Source organism: Lissotriton vulgaris, chromosome 2_1 (genome assembly GCF_964263255.1).
Source record: "Lissotriton vulgaris chromosome 2_1, aLisVul1.2, whole genome shotgun sequence".
Classification (NCBI taxonomy): Eukaryota; Metazoa; Chordata; class Amphibia; order Caudata; family Salamandridae; genus Lissotriton; species Lissotriton vulgaris.
The window spans coordinates 1,280,179,439-1,280,207,377 of record NC_141687.1 but is presented as its reverse complement, the minus strand read 5'-3'; the positions used below and the strand labels follow the sequence as shown (position 1 = coordinate 1,280,207,377).

The following is a 27,939-nucleotide window of genomic DNA, read 5'->3' as shown; positions in this document are numbered from 1 at the left end:
ATATCTATGTACTATTTTACTGCCCCTGTTCTCTTCTCAGCTACCAAGATCAGCAAGTGACCTAGGTGCTTCCGACTGGGTTTGCTGTATGTAATCTACGCTCCCTATGTGTAAATACTGACTGGGTTGACATCAGCCATTCATTCATCCAAGCTTCATAAAAGGAAAAAAAATGGTTCAATCAAGTTTATTAAAGTTAACACTTGTTAATTAGAAAATTAGGTAGGAGCTAGCTCAGTGTCAAATAAAGTTTTTGCTAGAAATGTTGCTAAAATAGCCCTACATCCAGGACCGTAACATGTAGCTAACAGGTCCTCAGAACCCAGTTCTCCAAATTGAATGGGCGTATTGTGAAAATGACATGAGACGTCTCTGTAACTGCAAAACCTAATCTGATTGATAGGCACTTGCCACAAACGAGAAAGAAATTGCCATTGACCTATTCACTCGGAGATGAAATATTAGGCATCACTAGTCACTGTGCTTGGCCATTTATAAACCAACGTTTTTGATTCTGAAATATGGCTGTTCCATTTCCATACAAATACAGGAAACTGACATCTTTCAGGGCGATCGAGAGGGGATGTTGGTCCTCCTTAACCATCATGGGGAAGTGGTGCAAAAATGTTCTCTCTCCCATCTTAATTAAGGAAATTCTGAAACTCTTGTATTAGATTAGCACATCCTAAACCAAAACTGAATACTGTTCTCTTTAGGACACATCAGCTGACTGAAGGTCCAGAGGAACAAACATATATTAAAATGTATAAAGAAGGTGAAATGACAAGTCACATCCTCAGGGGTGAGGGCAGATGCTCCACGTCAAAACTGCTCCGATGACAAAGAATCGGTCCAGAGTGTGAGTTTGACAGACTAGAGGATGATACGGGTTGCCAGAACACAACAGGAACAGGCACAAAAGGAAGTCAGTTCATCAGCCAACATTCGGGGCAATAGTGTGCTGTGATCCAAATGCAGGGACCAAACCAGAATTATTTCTTGGTGTCCAAATGGACTATGAAGATCTGTCAGCACTAGAAACATACAAAAGCCTCGGAGTGGTCTTCTAGAAGATGTGCAGTTTAATCTTCTATATATATATATGTGTGTTGCAGCTGACCAGGTAATAACTTTTGGCATGGTCTAGTTGAGATCTCACGTTAGCCAATAGAGCAGTTTCTTTGCAGTGGAAGGATGGTGTAGGAAGAATTTGAAAAAAGAGCTTAATGAGATAAAACATACATGGACAATGCCATGATTTAGGGGGTACAGGTTAAATATTTGCAAAACAGAATGTCCGGGTTTCTACACCAATAAATTCAGTAAGCTTGGAGCATCCCACGCCAATAAAGGAATTTTATCAGGAACACAAAAAGGATATACATTTTTTTTTTTGCCACTTAGAGGTTTGCGGGCAATCAACTAAGTGGAAATTCTCTGTGCTGTTTTACAGAGCATTATATTTCTACTGCTGTTGAATATTTGGCAGTTTAGTCTCCTGTGGAATCCCTGGAAATCTGGCCTGAAGAGCCTGGCTGACATGCTGAAGTTTGAGCCTTGTGGATGTATACTTCGTCCAAAACACAGTGTTAGTCTAAGTGGCTGGATTGCAAGTCAGATGCTGACCTCCGGTGTCTGGACAGCTTTTATTAGAAGATTTTCATGAGGTCCCCCTACCGATAGACCCAAGTCTGGTATATTGGTATGGAATCTTTTTTTGAAAAGAATCCAATGGAAGACAATCATGGTGAATAGTGTGGGTATAGAGTATGCATAGATCCGACCCTTCAGAATTTTGACTTTGGCGTATTCAGGGAATCTTTTGTAAAGGCCTGATGTTGTGATTGTGAAGACCAGTCCAAGGACGTAAGGAGGAAGGTGGTCGATCCACCTTTGTTTCCGTAAATGGTGGAAGACTATTCTGGAGAAGGCGCCAACATTAGGGATGAGGGTTCAGAACCTAAAGGTATCTTGCTTTTGGGACTTGTTAGGGATGGTGTCCCAGGAATGTCAACTAGCAAAACAGAAGTGTAACAAAGTCCTAAGGGCTCTGGAGAAGAATTTCTATTTGAGATATCACAAGGGTATTTTGTTCTGAAACATTAATCCCTGATTTTGCAATGTGGCAGGTTCTGATTTTTTTCTCAACCTAACTGTTCCGGTGGAAAAGAGGTACAACCAAATCTTCTGGTACCGTATTGGTGATAATAGGTGCTCTGGAGTAAAAGGTACAGAGCTAAAGCTTGTGATAAGATTCGTCCAATTATGAGGCGAACCATTTGCGCTCCTGACCTCAGATCACATATGTTTGACTATGTGGTTTAAGAGTAATTTGTGGTGTCAAAGATAAAGCAACAGTTTAATAATAATATGACCGCGGATTAGACTTCATTCTTTGATAGGAGGAGTGCTTCATATACTCAGAAAGGTGGTCTGTGTGTGAGAGGCGAAAGCGAGGATGGAAGCCACTGAGCCGCCTGTGTGATTCCAGGAAAAAGTAGTGTCTGTTCGAGAAAAATGACACTCTAGGAAGGCAGCAAATTGGTATGAACGTGGCATGCATGTCCAGCTGTACAGCAGCATTGATGAATTGTTGCAGTTTCTGATGTGTGTTTGCATTATGAAAAATACATCAGTGAATGAGATGATTACAGGCACTAGATTGGCAGACGTCTGTTGGCAACTCTGGTGTTTCATATGCTGGTTGGTGAATCAAAGTTTATTTCAGAACTAAATCGTTTGAACATGTTTTTGTCTTCAATAGCAGGACATCCTAGCCTTGAAGTCAAACTCTGATTCTAAGGTTGATATTAGGCCAGGCACAGGGGACCATACATGTTGCAGCTAACATATGGCCTATAGTCACTCAGCTTTTGGAATGACACTAAAACCATAGGTGATCACTTGTATATGGTAATATCACACAGTTCATCTTGTCTGTTCGAGCTTGCTGTTGCTCTTCTCCGATCCTGAACAAGGCTCTCAAGTGGATGCAGCATGTGTTTTGTTTGCTCAGGGTTTTTACCCAAATCAGCATCTTTAGAGTGACAAATGGAGAAAGCAGGGATGAAACAGAACCTGCAAGAGTGACATAAAGGGCCAGGGAGTGTCAAGTGATGGATTAAAGAGGCATGGGGTGGATTCAAGACTACACAGTCTCAGTATTCGGCCCCCCTGTTCTTCTCAGTGTGGCTTCTGCGCAAAACTTCCATCACTTATTCTTTTACAAATGAAGCACTTCCTGCTGGTTTATGTGACGCTTTGTAGAACTCCGATTACAGTATTCTTGACTATGGTGAAGCCCTGCCCTCAGTAGGACTCCACAACTCATTATCTCAGACAGAGAGGAGCACCCAAGAAGCGGTACCATGCTAGTGACAGAACTTCAGTGCACATTGTGTGGAGGGCTTACCTCACAGGTGTCCCCAATCTCTACACAGCACTTCTCTGCACAACAATTCCAGCTGAGAAGGGTCCGACTTCGGTCTTACCTGGCAGCTGTCCCTTCCGCCACGCAAGAGTCCTGCGCACATCATCCTGCTGGTTATGGCTCCATTGTAAATCTGTTGCATGTTGCACTGTCGCGAGTCAATCAGTTGTACAGATGCCTCCATCAAGTATGGGGATGTGTCCTCTACCAAGAAAAAACATAAATAAATAAACTTTTGTCTCTTGACCTTTCTCCATCTTTCAGATGTTATGTTATATTGATTTGTATAGTTCACTAATCACCCGAGAGGGTATTCAGGCAATTGGGAAGGTGTGTAGTTGTGAGGTGCCTAAGGTGCTTCTACTCAGAATCCGATCTTCAGATTCTTGCGGAACTGAAGAAGAGAGAAGTAGGATCTGCGGTGTTGAGGGCAGTCGTTCCATGTCTTGTGTGTGATGTAGGAGAATAAGCAACCTCCAGTTTTGCTTGAATGGATGCGGGGCAGATGTGCGAGTGAGGCAGAGCGTAGGTGTCTGGTGGGTTGGTGAAAGTGCATGCGCCTGTTCAGGTATTCTGGTCTTGTGTTGTGTAGGACTTTGTGTGTAGCAACATATAACTCCAAATCAAAAACAGAAACATTTATGGGAATCAGAAGAGTGCAGACCAATTGTCTCATAGGGCAGGATTCAGAAAAGATTAGCTGTATACGCCTCATGCATAAATGCCTAAACATTGCTTACATTTACAACATATTCCATATTCATAAAGCTTCTAGGGTACAGCAAGGAATGTACGAGTTTCCTAAATTTCCAAACATATATCTGTTTTTTCCTAAGCTTACACTAGGCTTAGTGTTGTAGAAAATATAAATGTGTGCATTTTTTTATTTCTCTTTTTTTTGTTTACAAGTAAAACAGTAAATGGGTCATTAAAAATGCTACTTTGTGTGTTAACCATATTCACATTGCTTACTCCCATAATACCCTCTTTGGGTAAACCCCTTTCCCTTACATTGAGCTTACTACCAAAGTAATAAGTTCGATTTAAAATACACTTGCATGCTCATAGAGTTATGTGAATCACGACCAAAAATACTGGCTGGAAGAGGAATCAATTACACCGCCCTGATGTGTGTAAAAAAGCTGCTTAATTTGGAAGCAAATTAGAATAACAATATATAGATTCTTTGACTCCCAATCTATTGTGCCCTGAACAACATACTAACAATAATAACTATGCCTCCCCCTATCCTCTAGTCACCTTCTAACTCCAGAATCTCCCATGCCCAATGCTTATTTTGCGCTGCTGAGACACCTACAGGCAGTGCTAGAAAATGTCAGCATGCCCGATACCAATGGGGTGTAAACAAATTGATACTTGTATAGCGCACTACTCACCCACAAGGGTCTCAAGGCGCTTGTACGAATACCGCTGTGGAACCCATCCTGGCTTTCCATGTGAGGCGTCCACTCCTGGGCACCCCCAAGGTGGAGGCCAGGCATCCTTTAGTGTTGTGGGGGCCGTTGTGGAGATTAAGCAAGCTATTGCCCAGAGTTGCAGAGTGGGACTCCGTGATTGGAATAGGCACCGAGGCGAGAATTATCAGGTCCGTGGAATTTTGAGCCCAAGACCCGCCGAGGCAGGGAATTGAACCCTGGTCCCGAGCCAGACCTCTGCATGAGGGTCTGCCGCTCTAACCATTGAGCCACACTTCTCCATGTAGTCCTAAATACACCTCAGGCCTTTTTAATACACTGCCAGACACTCTCTGCCCCATTTTTTCTCCTGTAGGTTTCTGCTTTCTCCCTTGGTGACAGGTTTTCTGTCTTTCTCTGTTTTTTTTTTTGGGACGGAGTTTTATATAGCGCAAACTTGACCAGAAGGTATCTGGTGCCAGAGCGCTTCACATAGCACAAGTTGTGTTACATTACCTTTATGCATTTTTTCCTTCTTTTGCTCCCTGGAAATGTCTGATGAGGATATACAAGTGCCAGTCTTCAAACATAAAGGCATGTGCTCCCCACAGCAAGCACAGGCTCAAATTAAGTACTGCATCACCTTTTCCACAACTGCACTATAACTTTTTAACCACTGTTATGTCTTGCTAGCCCCCTTGAATGGAGGTGGGTGAGTCACTGAAAGCTCGAGCTTGAAGTCTGGCATCATGGAACCTGAGAATAAAGCCAGAGGCGAAAGTCGGGTGGCCCTCCATTCGAAACACTTCACAATGCTAAGCCCTCTTATTCAGAAGCACGCAAGATCGAGGTGTGTACTCTTTAGGTGAGCCACTAGAACTAGTGCTCCTAAAACCCTTACAGATTCTGTGAGTAAGTCTTTACATAAAACATTGAATTTAAAGAAGAACTGATTGGTTAACCAGTAGACAGTGCTGTGAACTCCAAGTGTAAACTATGGCAGGGTGGCAGATTACACGACCACCTTGGCAACGGTTCTACCAAGTACAAAATGATTGATTTGTATAGCAGGCGCCATACTGATTCCCGCCTGCAAGGGACACGGGAAGTGCTGTGACTGCCCTCTGCAATTTGAGTCCATTAGTTTCAGTTGCTGGTGTGATGTGGAGTGGGCCCAACCTATTACAGGACTAGGGGGGCAAGGAAGAAACTGCAAACTGGATGGCCCTGAGACCGAGGACTATATCAGTCTATTCCTTTTCTGTGCTTTTGAGATGTATTTACTGATGTCACTTGCAAGCATACCTGGGCACCAAACAAAAGCTGGAGGTATCACCTGGTGAGAAAGATGGGAGCAGGAGAGTGCACCACGTTTTCTGAAACGTGTGGTTTCTGTGCTGGGTGTGAAAAATACCAGGTGGTGAAAGAGAAAGCAATAGTAACAAAATGGGCAAGTAAAGGGCTACCAAAGAAAAGCCCTGGAAATAGTAAGACCAATTGAAAACCCCAGGATTTTAGGAAGGGGAAGCTCAAGGAGTCTATAGAAATGAAGAGGACAGACACAACCAGAGACAAGCCACCTGGATATCATTATTGATGCTATATCAGCCGCAAGAGAGGCTCTGGAAAGTAAAATAGACTCTGTGGCAATAGATAAAGTGCCACTGTGTGTAGATGGGAAGGAACTAGCTGAACGCTCTAAGAAGAATGAAATAGTTCTAGAGGAGCTGCACCCAGACTGAGCAGCTGAAGGCACAGGTCCACGGCCTTACTAGGACTGCAATTTGTGAAGTACATAGTGGAAGACTCAGAAGTGCCTCAAGAAGGAATAATCTTCAAGTGGTTACACTGCCAAAGGACATAGAAGGAGCCAACCGGAGGGACTACGTGGAACCTTGGCTCTCATGACCTGTGGTAGTGAGATTGTGGTACTATCGAGACAGTAATACAGTACTGCATGGGGGCTCGATCATTTACAACTGAAGAATAGTAAACAAATATTTTTGTCTGGATTATACTGCACAGCAGCAAGCGGCCTTTTAGGCAGTGAAAAGAAAACTGGGGAGAGACGGTGTAAGGTACATGCTCCTCCTCCCAGCAAAAATGAAAGGTCCAAGACGAGATTCCTGACTGAGCCAATAGAGACCTAGGGCTTGGCTTATAAATATGTGACATGAACAGAGAGTGATCTACTGTCTGTCAACACCCACTGAGAAGAAGAAGGAAAAGGAACTCCAAACCCAAAGGGCAATGAGACCATTTCAGAGACAGGTTCGTGCTGGGAGAGCAGGAAGTCATTGTGGTGATGGAAGCCAATGAAGACAGAGCCTGCGGATGGCTCTGCTTGGATGGCAATTGACATCAACGATGCTGGTTCCGATTCTGAACTGCTGCTATAGGAGTATGCTTAAATGCATAAAATGACCTCGATATTAACAGATGACTTGCTATGAATTTTTACTGTCCGAACTACAACTATGCGATAATAAGCACTATATGATATATATAATCGTTAGAAAAGTTATCAAGGAACAATAAATAGTAGTGACCAGGAGCTGTTACAAGGGGAGGCCGGCAGAGGTGACCAGGTAAAACTGTCACACTTTCTGCTCCAGACCTCATTCTATGGAGGGATGGAGTTTACAGTAATTATAAAAATGTTGGACTAGGAGCCATTAATCATTAGCACTGGAGAGATTGTGTTGGTTGCATTTAACTCAACGACACCAATGGCCTGCATAATAGGGAACACGTTTTCGAAGAAATCACCCTTTATAATCATGGGAAAGAACTGGTGCCATTCATAGCTAAAGTATTCTCATGTTGTAAGTAGAGAGGTTACTTATGTGGAATATTATGGGCATGAGCAGTCCCATGAAAAGGTTCAAAATATAATTTTAAATCAAAATTCATTATCCCGTATTATTTTTTAAAAGCAAACTCACCTGCCTCAAGGTGAAGGGAATAACCTGAAAAAAAGATGGAGGGGTCAGCTGTCCTCGACTGTTTTTTAGGTATTGCCTTCTAGGCAGCACATGCAGTGTCTTTTGCAAGACATGCTATGAGCTTACCTAGAACATACAGGAGCTTGGAGCGCTCCAAGTGCTTATCATTGGTTGGCTTTCTTGTCAATCATTTGGCTGCTGTAATTAATTTCCCAGCCTGTCACCCTTGTGTTTGCCCCTCCGATGGAGCATAGCCTCTTTATCATTTATTGATTGGCTGGCTTCTATGCTTCCACTGCTTGCTTTTCAAGAACTACTTTTTTTCCTTTGGGTCAAGCACTCCATTGGAAAGTATGAGTTTTCCAGCTGTTGCTCCCCATCGCCCATGTATTTCTTCCAGCCCATGTCTATGTTGCACTCACCCTGTGTGCTTCTTCTGGCTACCAGATGAAATTTGTGTTGCTTCCTCCACAATCGTCTCTCCTCCGTTGCTTCTCCTTCATGCCAGCCCTCCTTTCTCTTGCCCGTTGTTTGTTCTCCCCACCCCTGCCTTTCGTTTTTGTTTCATGACCCTCCACCCACAAGTAGATTACCCTCACCACTGCTCTCGGTGTTACTTTCCTGCTTCCTGGGTATATTTTACATAAAAAAAATATTTGCATCATTTTGTAAGGGCGTGCATATGAGGTATACACGTACCTTCAAAATATTCTTAGTGTGAAAAGTCATGGGATCGGTGAGGCTTAGAGAGCCCTTCACAGTCAATGAAGTAGAAACAGAATGGTGGAGATGATTTGTCTTGGTAAGTGGAAGGCTGGATGGCCTGAAAATATGACTAGTATCTATACGCACAGTGTACATCAGGCTGGATTTCTTTATGCATGGTCAGAAAATGTGGGCCAGTTGTCCAACCTGCCTATGCTTGTATGGGGACTCTTTACCAGTGTGTGTGAGACAGATCTGGGCCGGTCCTATCCACCCCTACCTCTATTACCAGTGATACACGCTAGGAAAGCACTTCAAGAATGGTAAAAAATGTGCATAACCCTATCCTTAGTTAATATTACTACCATGTGCATGATCTTCACATTAGATTATATAGGATCTTTTGCACAGTATCTCAACTTACATCAGCCTTACTAACAGAATACCTTGGTAACCCATCTTAATGGAACCGCAGCCGGGAAAGCCTAGAGCTGCTATCCCAAATTGGAAACTGCAGGTGGTTGTATTGGAAGATTCATTCTTTAGAAGCAAAAAAGGTGGTGAAATCCAACATTAGTTTAGAGAAAACCCAGCCACAGCAGCAGATGCTTTTTCAATGTGAACTTTTTATTTTATCAATCCAAAAGGCTAAAGTGACCACGACTGTTGACCGCTGTTTAACCCCTTCGCTGCTGATGACGAGCTCAGCTCGTCATCAGCCACGGGTGGCGTGTGCTGATGACGAGCTGAGCTCGTCATGTAACGCGGTATTTTTAAAAATGCCGCACAGCGCAAAAATCACCGCAGCAGCGATGCGGTAGGAGTTGAGTTTGTAAAGAATGTATAGTCCATGTGTCCTGATTCAGGGCTTGCTTGCCATTGCTTAAATAATATAAGAATAAGTGCCGGGACCCAAAGTTTTGTTCAAATGCCCACGGTTGTAGCTGTAAAAGACTACGGCCACCTCATGCCTGTTTAGGTTACCACAAGGTGCTCCCCTATTTTTTAGCGTACTCCTCCAGGCTCTGTTTAATCCTTATTTTCTCTTCCTCGGTCTTCTCTCCCTTTTGTGTTTTTTACTTCCCTGCTCTGGCACGATGAGGACAAATGAGTCCAGTTGGGCCGCACCTGGAACCACCAGCCCATATTAAGCATTGCTGCTCAGGATAAACCGGTACAAAAGGGGGTGGTGATGGACGGAGCATCTGAACCAATCAAACAATCACCCCCAGTCAACAGATCTGGGTTTAATCCATCACCGTTCTTTAGCCCACTCTGCCACCCCAGTTCAGACATGGCCATATGCTAATCAGTCTGACCCTGTGCCTCATGGGAACAGTCCAGCCCTGGATAAACCAGCATGGATGGACAACCATTATTTGCATGGATGCAGGTGGGAGTGGGGAGAAAGAGAAAACTAGGAAGCTGGTGAGCTCAGACATTTCTCCGACCTGCGATGGCTCGCACATCGAGACTTAAAGTTACTGCTCATAGAAGGAGGCAAGTCTTGAACCCTTTGAGGCCGGTTTTAAGAGCCCATGGTGTTGTTCACTTTCCCCAGCATCCCCTGAGGTTAATTACAGCAGGCACCAGGAGACTTCAAGAAAAAGAAAATAAGACGAGGGAGGTGATGGTACAGAGGGTCAGAGAGAGAGAGAAGAGAGAACATAAAGGAGAGAGAGAGAATGGATGTATGAAGATAGAGAGGAGGAATTGACGGACTGCGAGATAGCGTGAGGAGACAAAGGGTGTTTTTTTTGTTGAGAATTTGTACCAGGGCTCTTTTGGTTCGTCAGTCTGGCCTTGTGACAAGTAAACCAGTTCTACAGAGCACCACTAGAAATATCTAAATGCTCTTTAGAAGAACTCAGGGAGAAATGGTCTAGAGACTTGGATGGACAGTAGAAGGCACAGGCTCGAAACTAATACTTAGTTATGACCCCAAAGTATGCTTGGCCTTCTTAATTTGAAAATACTTGCACCAAAAGCACACACTGGGCATGGAGCAATATCTGAACGGCTCTAGCCCCAATGCATGCCACACTCTATACCTAAATTCCTCATAGGTATTTTGCCCATTAAAATGTATATTGCCAAATTCTCCATCAGCTGCATCAACTCAGAGCTCTGTGATTGTACAGTGGGTTGCAAGGAGTCAACAACACACTTTACGCTATTTTGCGCCAAGTCTAAGCACTTATGCACTCAATGGCTTATCCCACTGTTCAATCAATTTTCGATCTCATCTTGCACAAAAGCAGTAGCACTTTGCATCAGATGAGAATTATCAGCCATTTACAAGCCTTTGATGTATTTTGTATAACGGGAACGCTTATCGTCTTTTAAATGCTAGTATCTTCTGGCATAAATAAGCTAATAAAGAGTGACGATACTGACCCCAAATAGCCATGAATGCCTGTTCAAGCTGCTGCAGTTCAGTCTTTTGCATAAAGCCTATTTTACACTAAAAAGGTTAGTCGATTATAATCCCTCCCCATAGTAGCCTGCCTGAGGTGCAGCAACAGGGATGCAGGATTTTATCATATGCTGTGGAGTTGTCCTGTTGTATCAAAATACTGGGTGCGGTAGCAAATATCCTACTGGAGGTAAAGGAAGGAATGTACCCGAAAATGCGGAAGCATGCATTTTGGGTCCAATCCCTCCACCAAAAAATAAAAAAGCTTAGCTCCAAATTCATAGATATTGCTTTTCTGCTTACAAAAAGGGCCCTTGCAATAAACTTCAAGTCTGTTACGGCCCTGGGCGTTATTTGAAATAAAGCTGTGAGATGTTCGCGCCAGGACACTTCCGAGTAGCTGTGCGCGCTATAAATGGAGGATAACATAACTTAACATAACAGATGGAGAAATAAAGTTGTGCTATGGGCTGGCTGGAAAAGTTCACTACTTCATGTGGGAAAGAAAATGGGGTGCAGTGGGAGCATTAGCAGTTTAGTCATGGGATGCAATGCCATTATAATTTGAGACAAATGGAACAATGATAAGCCTCCGTGTCCCACCAAAATGAAGGAGTGACCCTGAGTGATGTTTCTTGCACAACAGAAGCTTGATAGATACCTTGCTACTGGTATATGTTAGACATAGATCATTCCACTCATAATCACCAGGGAGAAGTTCTCGGATATGAAGAAAAAAACAAAAGAGGCTCTATCTCCCCAGGTTGACTAGAAGGTAGTTTGCTCTGTAGAGGAAACTGATGCTATTGATGGAAGAATACAGCCATTTTTCCATATGGAAATTGTATTAAATAGTAAAAGGGCTTCTAACACATGACAGTTAAAGTGTTTCGTAGTTCATAGAGGTTATTTTGTCTGATACTAGAAACAATTTGATATTAAACACCTAAATGATCAGGCGTAATGGTTTTCTAACGATGGTCCTTTAAAAAAATTTTCACAATAAAATTTGATTGGACATGTTAAACACAAACATCTCTTATTACAGCCCAACATGTGACAATGTGAATCAAATTACTTTAGGAACATTATGGGGAGCCTTTTTACCTGAATTAGGGTCCGTTTTGCCAAAACCAGTGATCCAGCAAGTAGCTGTAGGCTGAAAGATCTGCCCAGCCATAGGAAGACAAGCGGGCTGGATGTTTACTGAAACAGAAGAAAATATTAAGATGCTTGTTGAGAATTTGGGGTTTGTGCACGAGGAGAGGAATTCATTTAGAAGGGGAAAGGATGGTGTTCGGAGTGGTCTCACCTGTGTAAGTGATGGGGGCCTTAAGCTTGAACAAAGCGCTATCATAGTCATCTGTGTCGTCGCTGTAGGCTGTGTTCACAATAATAGCGGCGACCCGAGATGGAGTTGGAAGGTCGTTTTGGTTGATTGTCCCAAAGAATACAAGCCAGCGGTCTAGCATATATCTGCTGTCCCTAAAGAAAGATAGGTGGAAAAACAGATTTAGATTTCTTTGATGAGTAAAATGACTGATCCACATACCTGCACACTGCCTTTACAGTTGTCAGCTAGGGCTACAAAGACCACTCTCAGGCGAGACTCAAGACCCTGTGATCCTCTAACCTGGACATGCATTGCATCCTTTTTAAAAGGATGTTCAGAGCTAATAATACAGGTTTGATCCACCTTATCAGTGATCAGAGGAGCATTTATGCCCCAACATTGCTATATCAGCTGCTCTGCTCCCTGCAAAGGTTGATTTAACTTGTATCGATGTTGTGTTGCAGTTCTACAGTATAGCATTACTGGCCCTAAATGTCTATGCAGTTTGACCTTTTACAAAACCTACAAGTCTGAAATTCCAATATCTTCCTTGGGGGGTTTGTGGAACACTGATCAAGAAGTAGACGGTGCAGGCCACATGAGAGCCATACTGTAAATAGCTATTTGGTGTGATGGCTGAATCAGGTTCTACTCGGTCCCTCACTGATTTGTATTCCTCAGAAGCCCTCACACACAACCAGAATGCCAAGTGCCACAAATGAACTTCATGGACACACAGATCTAACTGTCATCGATTCACAAGCCTCCTGGTGACCCCAAACAACAAGAACGTTGGTTCAATTGCTGTTTGACCTTTCACACATCTCCAGGATATACTTCCCTTTAAAGGGGGTTGTGGTAGCTTTTGTTTTCTTTTTCATTCTAATTTCTTTCCCGAAGCACTATGGCCAACTTTACTTACTCAAAGAGGCAGTGTGCTGCTGTGAGCACCCACTGGTTAGCGATGAGGGTCCCTCCACAGACATGGCTAGACTGCCTGCCCATGGTGAAGTGAAGGCTGGCCTGCCACGGCCACTCGCCCAGGCTCGCTGCTACCCCTCCAATGATTCTGCTTGAACTTCTCTCACCGCAGTCTGAGAGGGAAGAAGTGTTCAGAAGGAGAAATAAAATACAAACATCTGCAGGTGCCACCTCACCTTACTAATAAAAAAACAGCAACTACAATGCAAAGCATCCAAGGAACATCCAATTATTCTGCAGAGTAATCTACTTGGTTATCCTGGTTAGTGTCGTATGCCAATCAAGCCGCAACTAGTGTGACACCTTAGTCACTATCATCACCCAGAGCCATATATACACTGCCACAAATAACCCACAGGAAATCGTTCCACCAGTGTAGAACCATCCAGGCAAACTCATCAACATATACAGAGCAACTCCAGATCCATGTCATGCGGTTGGTGTTAAAAACACCCAATCCCACTAACCCAGGAACTGTTCAAGCAACCTACTGCCTCATTTACCTGAGACAGGAATACTGTCAGAGTAATCAAACAGCCCACATACTGGAAATGCTTGTAAGCCCAGAGTGGGCTTTGAAGTTGTGCATATTCCCAAAGCACAATGCTAGTCATGTTGCCGTAAGCAGCAATGAGCGTACAAAGAGCACACACAGAAAAAAAAATGGATATCCAATGTTTCAGAAGTGCAAAGTATGGGAACAGTGGTGTCTGAGGTTGCAACCGCATGTAGTTATAGACACTGGCACAAACACTCAAGTTCTCACACGTAAAGGGGCAGCAAAGGGACGGCACACACAAGAAAGCATCAGGGAACGACCCGATGTCAGCGGCAAAAGAACGCTGTATAAGCAGGGGCTTTTGGTTACTTTGAAGAATCTGAAGATGGGAAGTAGTTGGCACAGGGCAGTTTGCAGCCACTGCTTTGTCCTCATTGGTGCAATCGAGTCTTCAAGGTAGTAACAAGTAAGAAATTCAGTAGAAATGAAAATCATTGATCCTTACCCTTTTATGGAGATTACACCAAAGAACCAAAAAACAAAAGGCAGAAGAGATTGAGCTGTGGCAAAAGGCGAGCAGTATAGAGGTATGGATCTGCAGTGGAGGGAGGTTAAGGGTGTCAAACATTTCCTAAGGTAGGACACACCTGTGGTACACATGCAACAGAAAAAAGCGAATCAACCAGCTTCCTTCTTACCTGAACACCTCAAAGAGAGGTACTGTCCGTTGGGACACTGGGTTCTAGGAAAGGAGACAGAAGAGGAGAGATGTGATAAATGGTAGACTCCGCCCACTCTGCATGGGTTCATCTCGAAGGAGGTCCTCTTCCCCGCTGTGTCTAGGGGTGTCGGCATGAAGGGAAGAGTATGTACCAACTGCAACTTTTTTTGGTCTGAGATAATAGAGGACAGCTAAAACTAGAATGAAAACATTGTACCATTTTCACCAGTCAAATTGGTAAGGCAGTGTGACAAAGATGGGTGCATCAGTGAATAGAATATGCCTCATTTACATCATCATGTTCAAAAGGTGCTTCAGTGTTAGGTAGCTCTTAATAATAAGACTTGACTGTCATAGTTTAGATGCAGAAAAGGCCTTGCTGGATGGTGGTGCCTTAGCACACAAGGTTAAAATCAAATTTACCACAGTCGTTTAACTTGCCCCACTGTGGTGTCTGCTCCACTAGCACATGCTTAGGAAGACCCACACTATCCAAAACACACATTTAAAAGGCTCGGGCACCCACATTTCCTTTGTAGCCCTGACCATTATCACCTAGAGATAACGTTAAAGGGTTCTGAAGAGCACACTGCCTTTAACCCATTATCACAAAAGTATTTCATCCATCAGATTTCCAAAGAGGGTACGCATTATCAATGTGCAAAATGCAATTCACTTATGTGCAAAGTGGAGCAGTAGTATTACAGTGAAAATTATTTTTAGCCCATGATCAATTTAGCGAAATAGACATTGGGTAAACAATTAACAATGAACAAAGAGGAATTTCTTTTGTGCTAAAATAAGGAAACCATGGTAGAAAATACAATTATAATTCTACAAACGTTTTTATACCATTTGCACTTCGTCAAGACTGGCATTAAGGTTGTCCATACAAGAGAGGCAATTATTATTGTGCAAAATACAATTCTTTCCGTGCAAAATAGAGTGACAGTAGTGCAAAATATGACTTTGCTGTTTGCTGCTGGATTCTCCTGGGACTCACCACCACCTCTTGCGGAACCCGCTTCGCGGGTCCTGCTGCGGCGCGTCAGCCGCCTGTGTGTAGAGCTGTGGACATCACCTGTGAGGGACTGGGTGTCCCTCACAGGTGATGATAGATAGATAGATAGATAGATAGATAGATAGATAGATAGATAGATAGATAGATAGATAGATAGATAGATAGATAGATGGCTAGACAGATAGATAGCTAGATAGCTAGATAGCTAAGTAGCTAGATAGCTAGCTAGCTAGCTAGCTAGCTAGCTAGATAGATAGATAGATAGATAGATAGATAGATAGATAGATAGATAGATAGATAGATAGATAGATAGATAGATAGATAGATAGATAGATAGATAGCCAGATAGCTTGATAGTTAGCTAGATAGCTAGATAGCTACATAGCTAACTAGATTGATAGATAGCTAGATATCTAGGTTGATAGATCGCTAGATAGCTAAATAGCTATATAGCTAGATATCTAGATAGCTAGCTAGATAGCTAGATAGCTAGATAGCTAGCTAGATAGCTAGATAGCTAGCTAGATAGATAGATAGCTATATAGCTAGATAGCTTGATAGCTAGATAGATAGATAACTAGATAGATATCTAGATTGATAGATAGCTAGATAGCTAGATTGATATATTGATAGATAGCTAGATAGCTAGATTGATAGATAAATAGCTAGATAGCTACATAGATATCTAGATAGCTAGCAGGATAGCTAGCTAGATAGCTAGATAGCTAGATTGATAGATAGCTAGCTAGCTAGCAAGAGGAGCTAGCTAGATAGATAGCTAGTTAAATAGTTAGATAGCTAGATTGCTAGATTGCTAGATTGCTAGATTGCTAGATAGATAGATAGATAGATAGATAGATAGATAGATAGATAGATAGATAGATAGATAGATAGATAGATAGATAGATAGATAGATAGATAGATAGATAGATAGATAGATAGATAGATAGATAGATAGATAGATAGATAGATAGATAGATAGATAGATAGATAGATAGATAGATAGATAGATAGATAGATGGCTAGACAGATAGATAGCTAGAAAGCTAGATAGCTAAGTAGCTAGATAGCTAGCTAGTTAGCTAGATAGATAGCCAGATAGCTAGATAACTAGATAGCTAGATAGATAGCAAGATAGCTAGATAGCTAGCTTGATAGTTAGATATTCCCTGTGAGGTGACTGGGCTGGGCTGCGAGCGGCGGGACAGGACTACGTTTCCCAGCAGTCCTGCTAACCCGCGCCACCTGCCACCTGGCTGCTCTCCCTGCAAGCCCCGCCCCACTTACAGCCTGAAAAAGCCTGTGTGTGCTTCACTGCCCTGGGATACCTCGTTTGACTTTGCTGTTTGCTGCTGGATTCTCCTGGGACTCACCACCACCTCTTGCGGAACCCGCTTCGCGGTTCCCGCTGCGGCGCGTCAGCCGCCTGTGTGTAGAGCTGTGGACATCACCTGCGAGGGACTGGGTGAGTGCAGGGCTGCGAGCGGCAGGACAGGACTACGTTTCCCAGCAGTCCTGTTAACCCGCGCCACCTGCCACCTGGCCGCTCTCCCTGCAAGCCCCGCCCCACTTACAGCCTGAAAAAGCCTGTGTGCGCTTCACTGCCCTGGGATACCTCGTTTGACTTTGCTGTTTGCTGCTGGATTCTCCTGGGACTCACCACCACCTCTTGCGGAACCCGCTTCGCGGGTCCCGCTGCGGCGCTTCAGCCGCCTGTGTGTAGAGCTGTGGACATCACCTGCGAGGGACTGGGTGAGTGCAGGGCTGCGAGCGGCGGGACAGGACTACGTTTCCCAGCAGTCCTGCTAACCCGCGCCACCTGCCACCTGGCCGCTCTCCCTGCAAGCCCCGCCCCACTTACAGCCTGAAAAAGCCTGTGTGTGCTTCACTGCCCTGGGATACCTCGTTTGACTTTGCTGTTTGCTGCTGGATTCTCATGGGACTCACCACCACCTCTTGTGGAACCCGCTTCGCGGGTCCCGCTGCGGCGCGTCAGCCGCCTGTGTGTAGAGCTGTGGCCATCACCTGCGAGGGACTGGGTGAGTGCAGGGCTGCGAGCGGCGGGACAGGACTACGTTTCCCAGCAGTCCTGCTAACCCGCGCCACCTGCCACCTGGCCGCTCTCCCTGCAAGCCCCGCCCCACTTACAGCCTGAAAAAGCCTGTGTGTGCTTCACTGCCCTGGGATACCTTGTTTGACTTTGCTGTTTGCTGCTGGATTCTCCTGGGACTCACCACCACCTCTTGCTGAACCCGCTTCGCGGGTCCCGCTGCGGCGCGTCAGCCGCCTGTGTGTAGAGCTGTGGACATCACCTGAGAGGGACTGTGTGAGTGCAGGGCTGCGAGCGGCGGGACAGAACTACGTTTCCCAGCAGTCCTGTTAACCCGCGCCACCTGCCACCTGGCCGCTCTCCCTGCAAGCCCCGCCCCACTTACAGCCTGAAAAAGCCTGTGTGTGCTTCACTGCCCTGGGATACCTCGTTTGACTTTGCTGTTTGCTGCTGGATTCTCCTGGGACTCACCACCACCTCTTGCGGAACCCGCTTCGCGGGTCCCGCTGCGGCGCGTCAGCCGCCTGTGTGTAGAGCTGTGGACATCACCTGCGAGGGACTGGGTGAGTGCAGGGCTGCGAGCGGTGGGACAGGACTACGTTTCCCAGCAGTCCTGCTAACCCGCGCCAACTGCCACCTGGCCGCTCTCCCTGCAAGCCCTGCCCCACTTACAGCTTAACTCTCCTCCTACAAATTCAAACAGCAACCCCCGCGTCGCGGGAGCGCCCGGGGATAAGCCCGGGACAAAGGCGGGACCGTCTGTGGCCGTCAGGGGCTGCAGGAGGCTGGGCTGGGCCCACTCTCTTTCGCCTCTACTTTCCTGATCCCATTCGGATTTTGATACAGGTTCTGGACATGCCATCACCGGCCCTAGGCGGAACACCTATGAAGACGGGGGGAGGTAACACCGGGACTCTGGACAATTATTTTAAATCGGCAAAGGGAGATGGGGGACAGGAAACCTCCTTGGAGAAGCGTAGGGCAGAGCGTCGCCGCTCTATTGAACACATGAAAAATAGGCCCCTCAGTGACATAATTCCCTATCCTATCTCCCAAGAGGAAGGTTCCTTCAATGGTAGCCAGGATCGATCATCTCAGGACGGCGACCCCCTTTTATTACGGGATAGCATTCCTAACCCTGGCTCATTCTCTGAACAGACCACGGACGTCATCCCACTCCCAATTTCCAGTAGTATGGCTGTTGATTTAGTCACCCAAACGCCCCCCCGTAGTTAAAACCAGGAAAAATAAGCCCAAGCAAATTGTCGTGGCAGAGGTGCATGGCCCACCACCTAACAAGCGCAGAAGAAAGCTGAGGGGTGGGCAGGGGAAGACCAAGATCCCCCATTCCGATTTTGGAAAAATACACAAGCCCGCACCTACGTCGGACAGGCCCATAGTGAATATGAACAATGATACTCCTCCCAAGGGTACTAACACCATTATCACTGCTTCCATCAGTGACCAAGGGGACAACCTACCCAATATATTACCCCCTGTCACTTCCCTGGGGAACATAGAATTCCTACTCAGATCACTCCTGCTGCCCATTCGTGAGAGTTTGAAGAAAGTAGAGATCAGGCTAACCATCTTGGAGGCAACTTTAACCAGCCTGAAAACCTCGGCCAGCAAACAGAGTAGAACCACTGAGTCCAACCCACCAATAGGAACCTCCCGCAACATCCAAAACCCTCCTACCAACGCGGGACCCCCTTTGGGTTCCGCTGCCGTCCCCCTTTTGTAGCCACTCATGGCAAATCTAGTTCCAATTCCATTTAATAAACCTAACACCTTACCTACACAGACAGTAGGCCCAGCTTCCCATAGTACAGCCCCTGGCACAAACCCTGGGGTCCTACCTAATGCCAGCACTGCTCCCCTACTCCCTGGTAAGCCAGCTCCCAGACCACGGAGACCCGACTTGCCGCCGGAGGCTAATAGCCTTATGGTGGTTTTGGTGGGTGCTCCCCCTCTAGAAATGGGTGAAAGTGAGAACTTCCACTCACTCAAGAGCAAAATTATCAAATGGCTGAATTGGAACAGACCTCTCCCAGCACACCTCAATAATGAGATCATTATGGTGAGAAGGGTACCATGGTTGGGGAAGACGAGAAAATCAATAATAGGGGACTGTATCATGGTGACTTTCCGAGACCCTGGGACAGTGTTACACATTTGCGCTGGGTCAAATAGATCACTGGATTCGACCATACAGACTTTGCCAGTCTCCTTCTTCTTCCCCCTATTCGTATGCATCATGATTTGTCACAAGGCAATTGGACAAGGGTTGAACGGAGACCCAGATATAGGGGATATGCTGCACGACCAGTTTACCGACCTCCTGAGACACCCTTTTTGGACTACAACCGTTTTAATTGCCTGAATGGATTGGATGGGGTTGATTGACTGTCCTCAAACCCTGATTTAAATCCTGTGACCTTGGATAACGGCTCCAGTGATCCTTCCGATCCAACTAGACTTACCTTAGACTATGGTCCTGATGCAGCAATTGGTGAAGCAGCCGGCATTGGCTCCCCCCTCATTTCTACCTCTGCAATCCCCCCCCCGCTGTTGTTCCGGCGCACATGAGACTAATTTGGTGGAATGTGGCCGGCTTAGCCAATAAGCTGGACACACAAGATTGGGTAACTTACATCGAGTCTGGGGATGTTTGTATGTTCCAGGAGACTTGGGCAAGGGAAGAACATAGGCACCAAGGCTACCAGTCATTTTCTATCCCGGCTAGGTGGGAGGGCAAGGGCCGCCCCTCAGGTGGACTCACAACTTGGGTGGCATCCCATGTAGGATGTCAGGCTTCACGCTTATCGGTGCCATCAGACAACATCCTAGTGGATTTATTGGCCTGGCCGAACCTAGCGAAACTTGCCCTGATAAATACCTACTCCAGGCCAGTGGGAGTTTCGCGAGAATCCCCCACCATAGATGAGCTTTCAGTTTATCTATCTGAAATGCCAAGAGACATACCTTATGTTGTGGGAAGGGATCTAAATTCTCATTTTGAGCCGCTGGCCGGCCTCCTAGAGGGATTCCCCATGGAAGAAGAGTCCAGGTGGTCAGTACCTTCTGTAGCAGCACCTCCCCCGAAGGCATGGACACCTGTAGCACTGCAGATCACTGCCCTTACCCTAAAGCACGGAATTAGAGCCTGCAATGGGCGTATCAAGTCTGATGTACCAAGCAAAACCACGTACAACAGAGTGGGAAGAGAGTCCCGCTTGGACTATGCCCTTGTACAGATAGTGAACTGGTCATCTATCCTGGACTTTAGGGTTATTGAGAGACTGGATAGTGATCACAACGCCCTTGAACTTGATCTCATCCACCCCGGTTCAGAAGCCTCTATAACAACTAAGGAGGAGAACAAACCTGAACTTCTACTGGGCAACAATAGGAGAAGAATCATATAGGAAAAACTAGCCACGAGCCAAGTGAAACTCCCGAGGCTCTACGCAGGACTAATCCCTATTTTGGAAAAAGTGGGAGATTTAGTTAATGACGTGGGCAATAAAGATTCCCATGATAAATTATATCAGGCCCACGAGGACCTTATAAAGGGAGCGGCCTCTGAGCTCTTTAGCAAGGCACAAAATTCGAGGAGGGGGCAGCAACACAAATCCTCATGGTATAATGCAGCCTGCAGGAAGGCAAAGGGAGAACTCCTCAAAAGCATCAAGGAGGGAATAGGTGGAGAGAAGCTACGAAAAAGTAGACGGGCATACAAAAAACTAGTCGCCCACGCTAAAATTGAATGGGAGGAGAACCAATGGGAGGAGCTCACTACTTCCCTCGCAACAAGAGACCACCGAATGTTTTGGAGAGTAGTAAATGGCGGGTCGGGGAGCCTCCATTCAGCAATAGAGCCAAATATTGCAGCAGGGGTGTGGCAGGCACACTTCCAGTCTCTCTATAGTTCTGAGCTGGGAGAAACTTTGATTGACATCGGTAATGGATTGGCTGAGTATGACGGGGATTTGATAACAGTGGGCGAGGTTAAGGCAGCAATAGCAGGACTGACATCCGGAAAGGCGCCAGGACTGGACAGCCTCCCCGGGGACCTGTTCAAGCAGGAGCCCGACGTTTGGGCCCCCTACCTTGCTGCTGTGTTCAATGGAGTTCTGCACGGCATGGAAATCCCGAGTACTTGGCTGGGGGCAGAGGTGGTTCCTATATTTAAAAAGGGCTCGCCCCTGCTCCCAGCCAACTACAGACCAATCAGTTTAATTGATGTGTCACAGAAGCTGTTTGGCAGGATACTGTTGAACCGGCTTCAGGACTGGGCAGAAGAGACGGGCGCTCTTAGTCCGTATCAGGCGGGCTTCAGGAAGGGAGTCTCTACAGCGGATCAGGTTTTTCGTTTGAACATCATCTACTGGAGGGCAGCGATATTCGAAGGTGGCAGCTTATACACTATATTTGTGGATCTGAGGGCCGCCTTCGACCTGGTGCCCAGAGGGAAACTTTGGAGTGTTCTGGCCGAGATGGGGGTCCCCCCGGACATCCTGATAATTTTACAGAGACTGCATCATAACAACTATGCCCGGGTCAGGTGCGGGAAACTTGGGGAATTAACGGACAGATTCCCCGTTGACAGGGGGGTTAGACAGGGTTGTGTATTGGCACCAACCCTGTTCTGCCTCTTTGTCAACGGGGTAATCGCCCATCTCAATGGCACTGAATACACTGACGCCCCAAGGTTGAACGGCAGCAGGGTGCCTGCAATCATGTTTGCAGATGATACCCTGCTGCTGTCCAAAACCCCTATGGGGATACAGAGGATCCTTGATTCTTTTGTGGCTTTCTGCACAGATAGGGGGTTAGAAATCAGTGCTGCAAAAACTAAGTTCATGGTCCAGAACCCAACCCAAAGATTACGCCCGAGCCCCCTACTGGGATCATCACGTTTAGAGAGAGTCTCCACCTTTGAATATCTTGGTGTAACGTTGAATGAAACCATGTCCTGGGGAACACACCAGACCAGGGCTAATCTCAAATTAGTGCAGACCACTGGCGGCATTGCCCGGATGATGCAAAATTCCACCTATCGTTCGCTGGGGCCGCTCATCCAGATCTATAAGGCACAGGCCAGGGGTGCTATTATGTATGGGCCGGAACTGTGGGGTCATACATCTTCCCGCAGTTTGTCCACAACTGAGAATAATTTTATTAGACAGATAGTAGCACTCCCGTCTAGCACTCCGCTCCTCCCCTTGAGGATGGATCTGGGATTGAGACCAATAGCAGACGAAATAGGTCTCAGACCAATAGTCTTCTGGCGAAGGCTATGGAGTAGTGAAGAACTTTCTACCTACAGGGCGGAACTGAGGGAGTTTCTAACCCACCCCAAAGCTTTACAGATCCCCTGGGTAAAATATATAAAAAAGTCCTGTGTGAAACTGGGGCTCCCCGACCTCTGGTCCGATCCAGCTAATGCCTCACTAAGGATCCCACAAAGAGCTTTGGCCAATGCTTATCATGAGCAGAAACTAGCTATGGCCTTAGACTGCCAGGGTGAGGGGTCATTAACGTCTGTATTCACGCAAAGCAAGGATTCATACAGATTGGAGAGGGTTCTGGACACTTTGTCCCCTGTGCTGGCCAGGAAGCTATTTCTCCTATGGAGATATGGCACACTGCCTCTGCGATCCTACACCAGCTCCTGGTCAACACCGCCCGCTACCAAGCAATGCCCGGCATGCACTCGCGCTGAGGAAAGTGATTCACGCGTGGTCTTGTTTTGTCCAACTTACAAGGCCGCCAGGAAATATTGGCTCCTACCACTCATCAGAAACTTTGGCTGTAGGGAGTATCTCCCGATGTATAGAATTTTAAAAACTGATGTTTCGGGTCCAACTGTGTTTGCATTAGCTAAATTTCTTACAAATGTCTGGCATACTCACACTCGTATTTTAAAGTCGCAGGTTCCCACCTAATTTTAACTTCAACAATTTTAAATGTATGCTTATTATCTTTTCTCATCCTAATAGTATTCATTGAGTAGGGTGGAATGATTTTATATTGTACAACATGTGTTTGTTGTTTATTTTTGTTGGTTTTATAATGTTTTATTTGTGCTTCTTTTTGTATATCTTTGATGGCCAAATCGGCCGAAATAAAGATTGAAATAAAAAATTTACTATTACACCGAATACTATTAAGAAAGGTAAATGTTAATTTTATACATATTAAGGGTAAGACTATAACAAAACAACCTTAGTATACTCATGCTATTTCGCTGAAGCAGAACCATTCTGCTTAACTAACTGATCATAAACAACAGACAAGAATTTCCCTACAGCATAACACAACGATATATTATCACATCTTAGAATTAATAGCATTAAATCTTTTGTATAATGAACCTGTGCCATTCTAAAGGCCGGTAACAGCAATTTTCTGCTGCTAACATAAAAACAACAGCAGGCTATGAGTAAGTGAAAAAAGGTTAATGGTACTTTTTTGGCAGAATGTGAACTTAAGTATGCATGACTATTTGTCTGGCCACATTCCATCGTATGGTAGCTGGTAACTGCCCCAACCTAACCTTCAAGGCCCAACTTCTTAAACAGGTGCTTTTTATATCCCTCAGATCCTTATCTGAGGGATATAAAAAGCACCTGTAGGGTGTAGGGTGAATATGTCTCCCATACCTCGACTACTTTAAATGACAGAAGTGATCTCTCTTACACACATCTTCTAAGTCACTCCTTCTGGTGCCCTCTTTTACTAAAAGGTTTAATGTTTGTTTCTGCTGAGTAGCAGACAACCCTTGAATTTCAGCCCCTACTGCACCATCCAGGGATACCTTAATATCAAGTAGGTTAGCCACCCATCTATTGGTATACTTCTCCTGCAGATGAAAAGCAATAGATGAGACAACGCAGTAGCAGCCACAAATAATGAGGATATTGACATTTATGCAATAAATCAATTAGATGCATGTCTGGGTGTACTTTGATCTCTATAAGTAAGTAAGTAAGTAAGTAAAGGCTTTATTTCGATAAAAACATATCTTAAAAGCACAAACATAAAAACAACAATAAAAACATGGTTTGAGACCCATAAACTCAACGGATTGCAACAACTATCACAGTTTCCTTTTTAAAACACAGATTTACACATTTGATCTCTATAAATACTTTATTACAAATGCCTGCCATTTAAAACCATGAACCTTGTTTGAAGGAGAATATCGCCCTGTAAGCTTTATCAGAAAGCAGAGTTTCCAGTGTTGTACAAATTCAGATTTAATGCTTCTCTCCACTTTTGAGAGGGGGGTGGAGCAGCCCTAAAGTACGAGTTACTTACCTTCGGTAATGATCTATCAGGTAGAGAAAATTCTAGCCGCAGATTCCTGAATGTAGAATTATCCCCAGGCATGAGACTGGATCTGGAAAACTTTTTTGCCACAGCATCCCTGCGCTCTGGGCGGACGACACCATGTGACTCCGCCCTTACATCGTCCGTGTTCATGACGTCAGCAAGGATACATAAGTTCCACCCCGGCGCGCCTACTGCAATTTTCTTCGGAGAACTTTTCCGCACCACAACGCGGAGCCATCACCAACAAATTTGTGAGAATACTGGAACAGTGTGCGAAAAACCCAGCTAACAGAAGGGAAGGAAACAAATGGTGAGGAACAGCACCATCCAGAATAGAGCCAGGCACCGAGGCACCAAGATCTGGAATGAAAGAACAGGGCACCTCTACTGTAAAGAAATCCTGCAAACAAATACACTGCCTCCCCGGGACAAAAGCATTTAAAAAATACACAGCAGGCCAACAAGACTGCAGCCACCACTCGGAACTAAAGGGGGCACCAAGGTCAGAACGTAGAGCAATGACCATTCAACCTCAGACAACACCAGCAGGGAGAAGTCTCCCGAAAAGGTAAGGGTTGAGACCCAGCCAAGGTACCTCAACCCCAAGGGCTGCCAAGAGTTTGAAGTGCAAGCAACAAAGGGAAGAAGAGCACGAGCAAACCCTACACTTGAGACCAGGATGCAGGGGTGCAGAAATGCCTATAAAAGCCAAGAATGGAGCAACAACAAGGCGAGTCTCCCCCGAAGGAGGGAATAAGAAAAGACACTCATAAAGGACAACCACTTGGAGACAGGCGAGTGCAGAAGACCAAGAGGGCCTTCGCAGAACGGGGAGGAAGGGCAAGTCGGGAAGGAATCTGCGACTAGAATCGAAGGTAAGTAACTCGTACATCTGATAGAGACTACTAGCCGCAGATTCCTTAACGTAGAATAGATACCCTAGCCATACCCAAGGGGATGGAGGGTCTGCGAGAAGACCTCCCCAGCTCAGGCGAACCCAACACCTTGACAGGGGACAATCGCCGGGACAGGGGGACAGGGGAAAAAACCATAGCCCTCCCCAACAGGGGATGAGCCACAGGGACAGGGGAAAGAGCCCAGTCCCCCCAAAAGCAGACTAGAACCTCAGTGTCCCGGAGAACACCGCCCCAAAGGGGATGTGTCACAACAACCAGCGGCAGTCCCGCCCTCAGCAAACAGGAGAAGGAAGGGCAATACGAAAGAGTCAATCACCCAATGTACCAGGGACCTCCACCGGAAGCCCCAGGTACAGGCAACTTTAAAGGAGACCAACAGCCAATGTACCAGTGGCCTCCACGAGAAGCCCCAGGTACAGGCAATAGGAAAGAAGGTCAACAGCCAATGTACCAGGGACCTCCACTGGTAGCCCCAGGTGCAGGCAATAGAAAATGAGGTCAGTAGCCAATGTACCAGGGACCTCCACCGGAAGTCCCAGATACAGGCAATGCGAAAGGAGGCCAACAGCCAATGCACCAGGGGCCTCCATCGAAAGCCCCAGGTACAGGCTATGCAGGGGAGTACCGAGGAAGACGAGCAACCCAGAGACTCCAAGGAGAAGAGCAGAAACAAGGGCAAGCGTCCTCCACCGGGAAGACACTCAGTGGCGGCCAAACTCATCACAGCTGGACGACAACAGGCTAGACAGAACAGCACCTCAGTAATAAGGCAGGTGGAAGAGAAAAAACATAGTCCCATATGGCTCCCAAAAAACCAGAAGCAGGGGCGCCAGGGGTTACTCCAAGACCCCTGGCCGTGGACCAGAAGAACCGACGGGCGCAGCTGAACCTTGACAAGCGCCACTAAACTAACGTCCAGACCACAACGTCCAGGTGGGCACAGCTGGGTGCCAACAAGCAACCAGCCATAAAATAAGAGGAGGAATAAGTAGGTCGAACCAAGCCGTCAACACAGGAAAATAATCCTTCAGTACAATGCTGCAGCTGCCCAAGAAAACGCACCAGCGGCATACAGCAACACCAGGAAGGGCAAGGGACCCACAAGGAGAAGTCCACACCTTCCCAGTGTAAGACAGGGCTATCCAATACTACAAATACCCCACATAGGGCAGGACATGACCCAAGAACCATGGGACCACTCTTAGGGAAGAAAATACTGCATCAGAGACAAATTAGAAAACCTGCGGCAAAAACCACAGAAGGTTTAGTCAGCAGCCAAAAAGAACATGCTATGCCAAAAAGGGGCTGAACCAGCAGCCAACTGAAGGGGTAGGCCCACCCAGGACCCCAAGGGCACAGTATATCTCACAGAAAGTGTAAAGTTCACACAAACACCAGACTCCAGGAGCAGTGTGATAACAGCTCCCACTAAGACCCGGAGAAGCAACAAAACCACCTACTGAGGAGGAGGAGGAGGACGGAGCCCCGCAAGAAGACGCTGAATGGCGGAGTCCACATGAGTGTTCAACAAAAGGACCCCGTCAAAGGGTAGATCAACCAAACGTTCCCTGATATTTTCAGGTAAAACAGCATCACAGAGCCAGGTATGGCACGGAGAGCCACAGAAGTGGCCATAGCAGGCCCAATGCTGCATGAAGAATAAATGTGGCCAACTCCCTACCATCCAACACATGGCTTTGTGGGTCAGCATGGGTACTCTCATGGGACACATGAGAAAGAAGAGACTCCACAGAGTTCCACAGACTGGAAGTAGCACTGGTCAAGACACACAACGTGTTAGGCGCCTGCAAGGCAGCGCTAAAAGAAGCAAAGACATTACGCCACCATGATTCCAACAACCGGGCCTCCCGAGAAGGAGGAAACAACACCACAGGCAAACACGGAAAGGCATTCCGCAGAAGATCACCTTGAGTAGAAGGGTGGAAAGAAAGACAAACAGGGTCCTTCAGAGCAGGGCGGTGACGATGCAGAAGTGCCTGAGGCACCGGATCACCCGTGGCAGGGTGCCCCCAAGCCCCCATCAGAGAATTGTGGAGTGACACTTCAAAGGGAAGGAACAACTCCCGTCCACCAGAGCCCTGGTGGAGAACTTCCAAAAGGTTGTCCGTAGGAAACGTGGTGACAGGATCACCCATCCGCAGAAT

The 27,939-nt window shown here is 46.1% G+C and overlaps 1 protein-coding gene across 1 annotated transcript in view; it reads right to left on the bottom strand.

Moving 5' to 3' along the window:
* Window positions 1-27,939, bottom strand: part of TMPRSS13 (transmembrane serine protease 13) — a 229,667-nt gene that overhangs the window by 24,265 nt on the left and 177,463 nt on the right. The window contains exons 7-11 of the mRNA XM_086957023.1: window positions 14,423-14,466; window positions 13,167-13,338; window positions 12,224-12,396; window positions 12,019-12,117; window positions 3,492-3,634 (exon numbers count right to left, since the gene is read on the bottom strand). Of these exons, the coding sequence (XP_086813149.1) occupies window positions 3,492-3,634; window positions 12,019-12,117; window positions 12,224-12,396; window positions 13,167-13,338; window positions 14,423-14,466 (631 nt within the window). The remainder of the gene's footprint in view (window positions 1-3,491; window positions 3,635-12,018; window positions 12,118-12,223; window positions 12,397-13,166; window positions 13,339-14,422; window positions 14,467-27,939) is intronic.